Source organism: Neospora caninum, chromosome Ia (genome assembly GCF_000208865.1).
Source record: "Neospora caninum Liverpool complete genome, chromosome Ia".
Classification (NCBI taxonomy): Eukaryota; Apicomplexa; class Conoidasida; order Eucoccidiorida; family Sarcocystidae; genus Neospora; species Neospora caninum.
Window position 1 is genome coordinate 1,527,841 of NC_018385.1, and position 12,119 is coordinate 1,539,959.

General features: G+C 49.7%; 1 protein-coding gene across 1 annotated transcript; it reads right to left on the bottom strand.

Annotated features, from left to right (window-relative positions):
• Positions 1–4,936: 4,936 nt before the first annotated feature.
• NCLIV_001650 (conserved hypothetical protein) lies at positions 4,937–7,714 on the bottom strand (the record flags this gene model as incomplete). Its single annotated transcript, XM_003879663.1, has 4 exons — positions 4,937–5,236; positions 5,886–6,060; positions 6,551–6,680; positions 7,540–7,714. The coding sequence occupies 4 exons, from the start codon at positions 7,712–7,714 to the stop codon at positions 4,937–4,939; spliced, it is 780 nt and encodes a 259-aa protein (XP_003879712.1).
• Positions 7,715–12,119: the final 4,405 nt, after the last annotated feature.

Here is a 12,119-nt window from a genome sequence, read left to right on the forward strand (position 1 = left end):
GCTTTCCTTGTTTGGACCCGACTGTCTATGGACGAAAAGATGCTTCTTACTTTGTTCGCCCTTCTGTCATCTTCATCTTTCATCTTAAACGTTAGGGGATGCACAGCCTGTCTCCAGATCTCTGTATATCTGTCGTGGTGCCCACTGTAATTCTGCTCACGCTGCTTCGACCGTGGCGGCATCATGTGCACCTCTGTTCTCTCTTGTGTGTCCTCATGCATGTACTTGTTCGCCGCTCGGCGTCCCGTGAGTGCTTTGTGTTCTGGAGGCGAAGGGCTGTCGATCACCGCTATTTGGAAACTGAAGAAACTCGCACAGGCTGCTTCTGGGAGAGATAGCAGGATGAATTTTTTTCCTGTTTTTATGAGTGGACCGTAGATGTGTACCTGTATGTACACATGGAGATTCTGTTTTACCCGAACCGGGCAGGAAACAAGCTGTGCCCTCACCCAGAGAACACAAACAGCCGTTTTGGTTGTTTTCTCGTCCAATACAGAGGCTGTCGTTCTCAGTGTATGAAGGCGCAGGCTCCGGGCCCAATCAGGAGACACAAAATAGCAGTTGGTGCAAGCAGAGTCGAGGCTTGTGAAATCGTGCCCCTCTCACTGACACTTCACAAAGCTTTTCATTCGAATTCTGTTGCGGTAGTTCTTCTTTGGCATCGCTAGCATCGCTTTTTCAGTTTCGTCGTTCGACGAGACATGGAACGACCCCAAAACCACGGCTCTCGGCATTATTCCTGGCATGGACGTAGGCCTCACACGTACCGAGGGGTGGAGGCTGGCTGAGGAGAGACTGCGCGAGATTTTAGAACTACGCAAGAGAAGGGAAATTATATTCACGTGTGTTTCATCTTTTCGATGTGGCACGGTCTAAAAGGGCCTGAAGGGAAATGCGCTAGGTCTCTGACTACACCAGGGCAGAGCTCGTGGTGGCCACCTCACTCGGGAACCATGAATGGTACACCAACATTAGAGGGTGCACCCGAGGGCGGAATGAAGCAAGAAGCTTAACACGTTGAATCAGTAGATTTTTCGTCGCCCGCTCCGGCGAGCGCTGGACCGGCTCTTGCGAACTGTAAACGATAGTGGGGCTGTTGCGGTGTGGGCAAGGGGTGAAAAGGCGGGAGAGGAGCACAAAATGAAAAACACACTGTTTCTTGTGGTGGTTCTTCCCACAAACGGTACACAGGTATCACAATTCAGTGAGCGACGGAGTGAATATGGAAGTAAATCGGACTGGCAAGATTTTTCGAGTTGTGCCATGTACAAAATGGCAAACCACGGTTAAGCATTTGTATATATTCATACTCTAGGCAACCATTCACCGTTTTCCCTGAGGCTCATTAGGCCTGCTGTTGGCAGCTAGATGCCCGTCTACTGCGGTGTTTGTCAGTACGCGGGCCACGAACATGGGACCGCGTCGGGATTCTCTCTCGTAGCTTATGATTTTTCCTCAGGGGGAATGTCCTACATTCCACGGTCCAGCTGCTTTCCCGAGAATGTCTGCTTGCAGCCTGTCGGCCAGCGCATCTCGAAAGCAGCCGTGACTGCCTTGTCAAACAGGTGAGTGCCGTCGTTCACAGAGGTTTCATCACTTTGGTCAAACAGGCCACAGCAGTTTGTGAGCCGCCATATTTCTGCGGCAACAACACGGACGTCGGACACGAACAAGGGCTCCCCAGGGCTCGCTGTCGTGCTTCTATTTTCCGTTGCATTTTCTTTCGTCTTTGTTCTTTGAACAGGGTCCATGTGACCGTCGATGGCTGTGAACTGTGGCTTAGGAGAAGCCGCAACCCAAGAAGATGGTGGTGTTTTCTTCTGAGTCAAAATAGAGGGGTACTGCTTCTCGGAACCATTTGGAGAAAATCGTAACCACTCCTGAAATCGGAATTCTTCTTGAGGCGGCGGAAGCCGATAGGGAAAAAACGCATGGGGACGGAAGCAGCTTTCGGGTGAGGGAATTCGTCGGTCTCGAAACGTTTCGGACGAAATACTGAACGAATGAGGATGAGTATGCTTCGAGTTTTCCAAAGGCCGTTGTTGTTGCTGTTGTATCAAAGAGAAAGAACCGCAATCACGAGGGCGGTCAACGTCTGGATCGAGCCAAGACTCAAGACCGCGGCCACCTATTCTCGCTTGCAGATGGGCAGGCAGCAGGGTCGGGAGATGTTCCTTGGGTTTCTGAACGGTTTTCTCAGCGGTGCACTCCTGCCTGTGCGCCTTGTAGAAGCATTCCCCTCGTGTTTTGGGAGCCCGTGCCCTGAATTGCAAAGGAGATGACACTTCAGTATTGCCGTACTCATTTGTACTACAGACAGTAAACGCCACGGAGTGCCCAAACTGTGCGTTGCCTCCCACTGGGAAGCAAGACTCTGGCACTGCTTCGCCGCTCTGTTGTTTTGTACTGTTCAGAAGATACGAAAAATATGCTTGGCGAACACTTTTCCCAGGAAACGTGGGGAGGAGTGTGGCGGGCGGGAATGAGGAACGTTTCGTCGGTAAACCCCGTTGACGAGTCATAGCTTGCATAGTCTCTTTCAGTTTATACATTTCTCTGAGTTCCACATCTCGCGGTGTCCAGTGGAGAGGTGGGTTTTCATGATTAGGCGCATGTTCTTGTTGACTCCAGAGAAAGAGTTGTGTCGGGAACGAAGCATCATGCTTTCGCCTTTCGAAAACGGACGGCGCCTCCCAAGAGAAATAGGCGTTGTTGTGTTCCTGTCGATACTGGTGCCGCCTAGAATCCATCTCGAAAAAAGGCTTCTGCGATTTCATCCAGCACCCAATGATGAAAAGTAGTTGTTGGAAGTATCAGAAGAGGAACTCAGTACCGTCTGAAGAAGATTGTTCGTGCCAAGGGGCGTCTACGCCTGTGCGTTCAAGCAGCAAGAGATTCCAACACAAAGGAATCGAACGCGGAGCAGAGGGGTAGCTGAGTCTCCTGGCAAAATGAGAACTGAACAACGGAAGAGAGGTTCTGCTCTACGCAAGAAAATTTCACTGGCGTGATCGATTGGACTTCTTGTTTAGAACGAAGAAGAAACTCCAGGTTTTAAGGACGTCCTAGGGCTATTCTCTTCTTATTCAAATTGAGGAATCGCTGTGTCATGCTACCAGATTTGCTCGCACGCTTTCATCCACGACCTACTACAGAACATATACCGACGCCTAGCTCAAGGGCACGAACAGAGCATCTCTGCGCTTTTTTCCTTATATGAATGAGTAGCACAATAGTCTACCCGTTAACCTCCTTACCAGAGGGGAAAGAGGAAGAGAGACGTAGACCTAAAATGTACCCTCATATTCACTCTACACAGCTCGCAGTCTGTCCGTTTCATCGAAGAAATCTACAAATGAGACTGGTGGCACGTTCGTTCATCCTCATTTCACTGTAAAACCCGCTGCTCATGATTTTGCCAGACAAGGAAGAATTCGGCATTCTATGCAAAAAACGGCAGTACCATTTTTCTTTTGGGTTGAATCGACGTTACCACATCAATTGTTACTATCTCATACGGGTTTGCTGAACAGTACTGTAGAACTCCCTGGATGTCATGTTCTAGGTGAAGAAAGATATTTCGATAGACTACTTTGCAAAGCGAGTCGGTAGTGGAAAATTAAAGAAGTCTGAAGCCACAGTCCATTGGCTGAGGAGAGTTCCTGCGATTCCTTTTAAGAGCTGTGGTATCAAAATTTCATCCTGATTGTTTTCCCAGGGTCGTTCAGAAAACCGACACAACATTGCTTATCGACGCCGGGCCTGTTCATGTGGGGTTGTTCTTTCCTATTTGCTTGTCACCTGCATTCAGCAATTTTTTTTCTACTACCTTCGCGGTTTTGGCCATCTTGATCTATTCGTTGTCGCTATCTGCTAAGATCTGACATTCTAGCTACCACCGGTGGTTGCTGGATTATCGTCGCTCACATCTTCGTCGACCTACAGAGCAAGAAAGGAAACTTGGGTCACGGGTATTTAAACATGCTAAAAGCTGTGTTAATATCTGAGTGTCCGCGGCCGGGAGCTCTTGACCATATTTCCAGAAAACCCGTCTTCCTTCGACAGAACACGCCGAACCCTCCAAGAACTATACCAGGAAACGCCGTCGTCACTGACGCGTCTAAGACGACATCCGATTTGCGTGAAAACTGCCGGCGACACCACACGAAAACATGAAGATATACATGTGAAGACCGAGCGTTAAGTCTGGCGGAATTGTGCTCTAAAAACGTGCCTCTGCCCCCTGGAAAATACCTGGAAGTAGGACCATTGGAAAAAGAAGCAAAGTACCTCATACTCCATGCTCCAGAGCAGTGGGGCTACGTATAATAACGAACCCGGAGTCGAAGAAAACAGTGAATTAGCGATGCTTCCCTTTACGTGTAGTTGGTAAGCAATCATTCTAGAGCGGAGCGGAACTTCGTTCAAGAGCTCTCACCGAGAGCTTTCGTCCTGGAATTATATAGGCCAGTCGCCGACAGAACGTCTGAGCTTGCAGTCAACCGGAACATTTACCACAGCCCCTTCGCGGAAATGGGGAACTGGAGCAACAGAGCAGTCGTGCTCTTTCTGTCCACGTTTTCGTCCGAAACCCTTTACAGCAGCACAATCCCATTTTCCAGAAGCAGTGCGAATGAAGCCGGCCCAATTTCACAGAAACTCCGGCAAAATTGAGGCTTTCGAAAAACCTGCCACACCATAGGCTTGTTCAGACGAACGGCATCCCTCTCTTTGCAAATGTCATCGATCCAGAAGAGACAAGCGATAGTTTTCGCGGAAAGCAGATCCAAGTGACTTTATGTTTCCGAGCTGTATCTGCCAGAGGGAAAGGTGCATACTACAGCATCGCCATGGGCCGATCTTTACATACGTATAATATTACTGCGTCTCAGAATTGTTCCCAAAATGTCAGTACGATTCCTTCCAAACAGCTGCGTCAGCCCTTGGCTTTCGTAGTAGAACCTGACGAGCTCTGTGAAGCTTGTAAAAGATCTGAAGCTGCTTTTAGGACGACCTGGGTTTGACGCTGTCGCGTGGCAATTTGCTCCTCCACGAGTTTCGCCTTCTTTTCTGCCCGACCTTTCCGTTCCAGTTCTTCTGTCTGGGCGACTTCCAAGTCTGCCACCGATGCTTTCCTCGAAACTTCAAGAGCGAGTGCCTCGTATTGCTCCCGATTCCGCCGGTGACGCTTCGCCTTCGCCAGGCATCTCTGGGCCTCGACAATTGCGCGTTCACACTGCAAAAGAAAACGCAAAAATAAAGGCAACGCAGCTGCAAACTAACCCCCGACACGTAAAATGCTTCGCTAAGAGAAACGTCCGGTCCCCGTTGCAGCCACGACCACGATGCTTCAGCAGGGGAAGGACATCCGGTTTCCAGGACGCTCTGACTCCACACGTGAAGTCAACATGAAAGAAGACAGAGTGAAAAATGTCGTGTGGCATCGACGGCAAGGTACGCGTTCGACGGCTTCCAATCCCTCCATTTTCTGGAAAAGAAACGGCTCGCACTGCAGCAGAACAGCGTCGCTAAAAGCCGATATCATTGAGGCCTTCAGCATCTAACACACGCGATTTGAATCAACAATACGACCGCCGTCGCGTCCTGTTTCAACTCCTTGCCACCCTCTAACGCGTCACTCGATGGATCGGCGTTGTCACGAACGCAACTACATATTTGGAAATCTACTGACTCGTGGCAAGACCGCCTGCGTTCCCTGGACAAAAACGAAGAAACACTGACGGACCAAGAAGCAAGTCTATTACTCTACACCGCAGAATTGACCGCGCCGCCGATTACTCTCAGAAGGCTGCCACTTCTTTGCAGTCTCTACAAGCGCCACATTGACGGCGAACAGGATCGCAGAACTTCCCCATTCCTCTCACATCGGCAACAGACTGTCGGATGGACCGCTCGTCCGCAAGAATGTCTTCGAGATCGCACTGCCGAGCCTGAAGAATGCTTTTTTGACGCGCGAGGCGTGCCCTTGACATAGAGAAGAGTTGAAGAAAGGTGTGGTACGATTCGTTCCAGTCCAGGTCACTGGCCGTGGGGCTAAGTCTGCGGAGAAGGCACACCCAGATATGCACGCGTAACGGGGATGGCGCACCCAACGAAAATACAGCCGCATGCACATTCTCTTCAAACCCGTGCAGTGACACGCACCCCTGTGCGAGGAGTATCCTCACTTGTCTTCCACAGGCACGTACGTTTCTGCTGTCGAACGTTCTACATACACGTCGACGCTTGCTTCCACCCCAGAGTTCCGACTTCCTCATATCCACAAAGTAGATCCGGAGGCACACGCCCAGTCACCGCGTCCCAACTTCTGAGATTAGCTTGATGCTTTCGCGTTCTTCCTGGCCGCTAAAACCCCGTCTCTTCGAGCAATGTTGAGAGCAGAAAGAAGAAAAAAACACCGCCCCCAGCCTAGATGGCGAGGAGATCCGTTTGGCTCTCGACTTCTCAGAACGCTGCTGAACCTGCAATTCAGTAAGAAAGGGAGTTAGTTCCCCGGCAACCCCGAGAACGTAAGGTGTTTTCCACCTACCTAGCAATCTTCAACGCCGCGTTCATCAAAGAAGTGAACTCCACATTTTCACTCCAGACGGCCTGAAGCGTCAAACCCTTCAGTAAGTCTTCCTCACTGTGAGCAGACAGACGATCTCCTGTTCCCTTCACTGAGGATTGGTTTGAGTGAACAGGGAGAGGTTTCCCTCTCTTGTCCTGCTCGAATGCTTTCGCATTTTTGTCCGATGTCCTCGGACTCTCTCTGGAGGCAGGACCACCTGCAGTATCGCTGCTGTCTCTGGCGGATTTCGTCGCCGAAGTGCTGGACGCCCTCCGCGGCGCTCCACCTCCGCTAGATGCCGAGCCTACACGTAACAAGTTTTTGCATGCCCGAATAGCGCAAACAGCAGCGTGATACAGAGTGGCTATTGCCGCATTCAGGATTAATTTTATTGCCGAAGGGGAGAACGAGCACAAGAGAATACGCAGTTCTACGGAAGGTTCTGTCCCACAACTTCCGACACCAGCTAACTTAAGTCTTTTTCTTATCATACGGAGTCCGGCAGCACAAGCAGAGTTCGCCTTCCGTGCGTAACTAAATACCGTGCATCTCACTTGTGAAGGAGAACGAAAGCACAACTACATTACGGACACGTACACGCAGTCCTGTAGAGATGGTCGAGTTGCCATACACCGGGGCTGCAAATATGTGTAAGTGGTTTTACGCAGCTAACCGCGTTAGCTGTGATAACCCTCCCCAGTCTACCTGATGATCGGTGGCACGGGAACACGGGCGCGCGCAGTGTTCTTAGCAGAATACCGCTCTTTGAACCCTACACACTTCCGTTTCTTCACGTGCTCATAGAGGGCTACGCGGGAAGGCGGCAAAATAAGATTTCATGCAAGTATAGATCAAGCATGTGAAGGCAACTGGGCCACTGCATCCCTTCCTCAACGTTTAAACTCTGATCTGTGGTGACAGTTTGTGCGACAGTCTCGGCAGCAAAGGCATGTGGAAGAGCAGCTCACCTGAACTCGCAGGTCCTCCGCCCTTCGGGCGGCCTGCCTGGTCAGTTTTGTTCCGTTGCTGCTCTCTGCATGACGGGTTTGCCGTTGAATTTGAAGCAGTTTTCTCTCCCGGCTGTGACTTGGAAAAAGCACCGGGCCGGGAGTTGGCAGCTGGCGATGACTTTGCACCCTCCATGAGAAGCTGAACAAATGACCAGAACCTCAAGAGCGGGAGAAAGGTTCTCAGTAGAAATGTTGCATCGTGGTTTCCGTGTTCATGAAGTGAACGTTAGGCTGCAAGCAGAACGAAGACGGGGCGGTGACGAATAGGGGGAGCGGGGCAGGAAAGTCGCAGCGCAAGATGCAACCTATCTGTGCAACCTGCTACGAACCACGGACAACTCAGAGGCAAAATTCTTGCATCCGAACTCTAGCACGACCCACTGACGGCACTTTGGGAACTGTTTGACGGTACCGAATTCAGTGAGCAGAACCGGAAGACCTCTTCCAGTCATCGACTAGCATATGCCGCTTTCTCTGCTGCAATTATGTTACCACAAAGGGTAAATCAAGAGTTCTCCGAAAGTGGTGTCTGCGGGTTGAATTACGAAAAACACAAGTGTATGTTAGAGGCAGTAGAACAAACGCGAAGTCTCGATCAAGTGAAAAATCACGAGAAAGGAGAAGTACCACGTATATAAGAAAAGGCGATAAAAATGCAAAAAGGCTGGCTCGGAGGTACAGTAGCTTTTCTCTTTAACTGTGAACGAAGGATTGCATGCAAGAAATGTGTGCATGCGTGCGCCGGGAGACAGATGTGCCGCACTGTTGGAATTGTACGGAAGATGATTGCAAGGAGCACCACGACTTTACCAGCTGCCAGCTTTTTTGGTTTGGGAAATGGAAGCAAAAGTTGGAAACAGCAAAGAGTGGGAAGTTTCGTACATACCGTCGCTGCTCGAAAACGATCCACCACCTGCGTGTAAGTATGAAAACACGCTTTTGCAGGGGGTACAGAACAGGTAGCTTTTATACGCGGAGCGCGTAACGCACACGTTTTAAACGCACAGAATCTAAGTGGTTTTCCCGCCGTTTATTAAGATTAGATGCGCAACCATGAGGAGTAAGAAGTCAACACGCTAGCAGAATGCTCCGTTCTGTGGGTTTTGGCTTTTCGGGTACTGCATCTGAAGAGACTGGGCGCATAGGACTTCAGGGGAGGAGTGCATAGGGTTAGTCATGAATTGATTCCATACGGGCACCATAATGGGGCAGAGGGGGGAGGGGTGTTGGGGAAAGTACGGAGATGCTGGGAGGCTTCCTACAGTAGCCAGAGGAAGATATGCACCCGGAGATGCAGGAGACGTATGTACAGGGATCAGATGGGGAGTTTGTAATGACGCTGCGTTGCAAGTACCAAAACGCCTTTCGAGATGGGGAGTTGAGCGTGTCCACGTGGCATGATTCTCCGTATGAAGGAAGCTCTGGAGGTCCGTCAAATGTGGCCACATCAAGCCTTTCGCAGCATCGAAGCAGTTCTGCTGAATTGCTGCCGTAACTTGAGGGTGGTCACTCAGCAGAGGCGTCTCTGGCGTTGATTCGCCGCTATCTTCTTCCTCTACCTGGTTCTTGATTCCTTTTGCGTTTTCCGGCTGATCCTCATGTTTAAGCAAAGAAATGAACAACGTCTTCGGAGGCGTATAGTCGGTGGAATCGGGCACGCAATGTGCATTTCCTTGCAGTTTCGCCGTGGAATCGTCGCCCGGTGTTGTATGAGCCTCCGCAGCACACGAGGAGGATGGCGAATTTGGCGGCGGTACATATTCAACGTAGGGAGAGCAAAAGTTTGGCTCTATCCCGTCCGCTTCACTCTCAGCAAGGGGGAGAACCAAGCGTCGGACCTCTCTAAGTTCTTGACTTGTATGGGCATAAGAACAGGCATCCCCTCTGAAAGAAATATTTCAACAGACAAACAACTGGGGCACCTCAAAAATAATTTCCTGGTTCTAGGTCAAGCAGACATAACCAGTCTTTCTATGTTGAGCGGCCCTCTACATGTCATTGACCTTGACCCAGCGTATGCACTACGCGTTTCACAGGAGAACCATCAAAGAGTTTTCTAGTAAGCCCAGTGTTTTCTATGGTTCCTTCACGTTCACGGGTTTCACATAGCGCGAACTGCTATTCACAAGTGAATACAATCATATTCATGTTACCTGCTTTGACGTCAGAGTATGTCTCCACCAGTAACGCAGACTTTTTTTCTTCATTCTCAGTTCAGTACAGCGGGGACGTTTTTGTAGGCTGTCAATCAGGTGTGGAAATATGCTACCATGGTTCTTTTGAAAGCTCTGTCTACTAAAAAGCATGTATATCACAGGAATTCCTCGGGTGAGCTCTCTGTAGCCCTTCAGCACTGCATTGTGTACGACGAATAGCCACATTTCAACGAGAGCATGTGGCGAACGGAACAGCTAAAGAGAAATCGAAAGAGTTTCAAAATGCAGAAGGACGTTTCTGTGCGGTGACCCAACGCAGTGCAGCAGTAGTTGGGTTTCACTTGTTTCGTGTCGTCGTTTTTGTCTATTTTGCAAAAATAATGAGGAGTAAGTAATCATGTACAATAAGATTTTATAACAGTGAGCCGTGCCACAAGCATTAATGCCTTCAGCTTTTATTCTGAGTCCTGTACAACCGTAGCTTGCCATGTCGGCAAAGAAGCCACGTTCGCTTGCGCAACTTACAGTTTGCACCTGTTGGCCAGAAATGCATAGCACAGCTTAGTTTTCCGAAGATCAGGTCTAGGAACCAATTCTGCCTCTGAGTGTGCATACGCACAGGCACTGCCTGCTTCACAGGTTCCTCGTTCAGTTAAATATTTGCAGAGGCGCGTCTTTGTTAAGCGGGCCTGGAGATAGCGGCCACACTTAATGGGACCACGTGAAGGATTCGTGCAAGGGGATGAATGCAGGCTCATTGCGGTGGACTAGTCGGCAGGGGAGTGTTCTCTGACAAGAGAAGACGGCAAATTCTGCGGTGGGTATGCGTTACAACCCGGGGGAGAGGACAGCGGTTTTCGAATCTACATCCAAGGCGCGTGTCCCGAAAACTGAAAGCGCGTCATGTGATTGGGTGGTGACGGAGTTTGCGTAAGACGACGGAAGAACGGAATAAGCCAAGAATTGACGGTGAAAACTGAATCTCCTCGCCTGACACTAAAGTTTTTGCCAAGAAGGGAATGAATGCACACACGCACACACTTTCTTGATGAGCTGGTTCTATGAAGTTGGGCTGCGGCCTCGCAACCTAACGTAGATGTAAGAACATGATGAGCAACTGACTGTAGCAAAGAAGATGAAAGATGGCAGTTTCAGTCGTATGCTTGCAGTACATGTATGTCTGCCATGCCCATACATACATATATAAGGAACTCGACAAGCACGCCAAAACATATATCATAGGAAAGGAAAAAGAGAGTTCGAGGCGCGGTAAAATAACGTGACTGGAATGCTCCAAGGACTTTTTCCCAAAGAGCCTGTTGGAACGTCAAGGGGAAGGAGGTTGTTATTCTCTCGAAATGGCGCCGTGTCGACAGCGCCCCGGAAAAACGAGGGAGGTGTTCGAGCGACGGGTGACCAGTCGACTCCAGCGCGATGTGGGAGTGTTTTTTTCCTTCCGAATAGGTAGACGTGCTGACAAGCTCTACCTTTCTTTGCAGTTTTCTCCACTGCAATGACCACAGTTGTTGTTTCTTCCGTTGTGAAGAAACACACTCATCCTTCTCCGGACGAACACTTCCTTGCCTCGAAAGTGAAAATGCCGAGGATACAATGCCGATAAAAGGTTGAGATTTAGTCGACTGTGTTGTCTCACTATAACCTTGCTGTGTGTATGCCTGTCGAAAAGATACTCTGGAATCGTAAATCATGCACAAGAGTTCATACTCGTGAATCAAGAAATTGGTCTTCAAACGGATTCTTCCAACGCCCCATGGAGATTTCCTGAATGTAATGCAAAACGGAGCTCCGTTGATAACCAACCGCGTCTGCTCTACGTCCTGTTACTAGAAAACAAGAAGGGCTCTGGCATTCAAAGCACTAGAAGTACTATAACTTATTTTCTCATTTCGGGGGTGGACCCGCCTCAACGTCAGCAAAGCCCTCTGAGGAAGTCAGTTTGCCTGTTTCACACCATCGTCTATCTCGAAAAGCGAGCCAACTTCGTGAATTCTACAAGGCAGTGGCAAAGCTTTAGTCCACCCTATCGACAGAAGTCCCTTGAATGTTAACGAGTGACGCCAGCTCCATGCTTCTGTGAGGGCCTAACGCCACCATCGGCCCGCCTCCCCTAGACAAAATATGTACACAGCAGCGGTCGTGAGGATTGGAGTCACCTTAGCTCGCAGCTTGCTTTTGTTTTGGTGAGGAGGCCCGAAACGCCTTAGGGAAATGAAGAACAGCTTTTATCTAGACGAAGATGTTCGCTAGCACACATCCGTTGATTGAAAGAATACCCATGAGAGGCTTGCTCCAATGACTTGGAGCGGACTACAAGAGAGGCCTGAAAGCCAGTTTTCTGGAGGAGGTGCGTAACCCTGACCA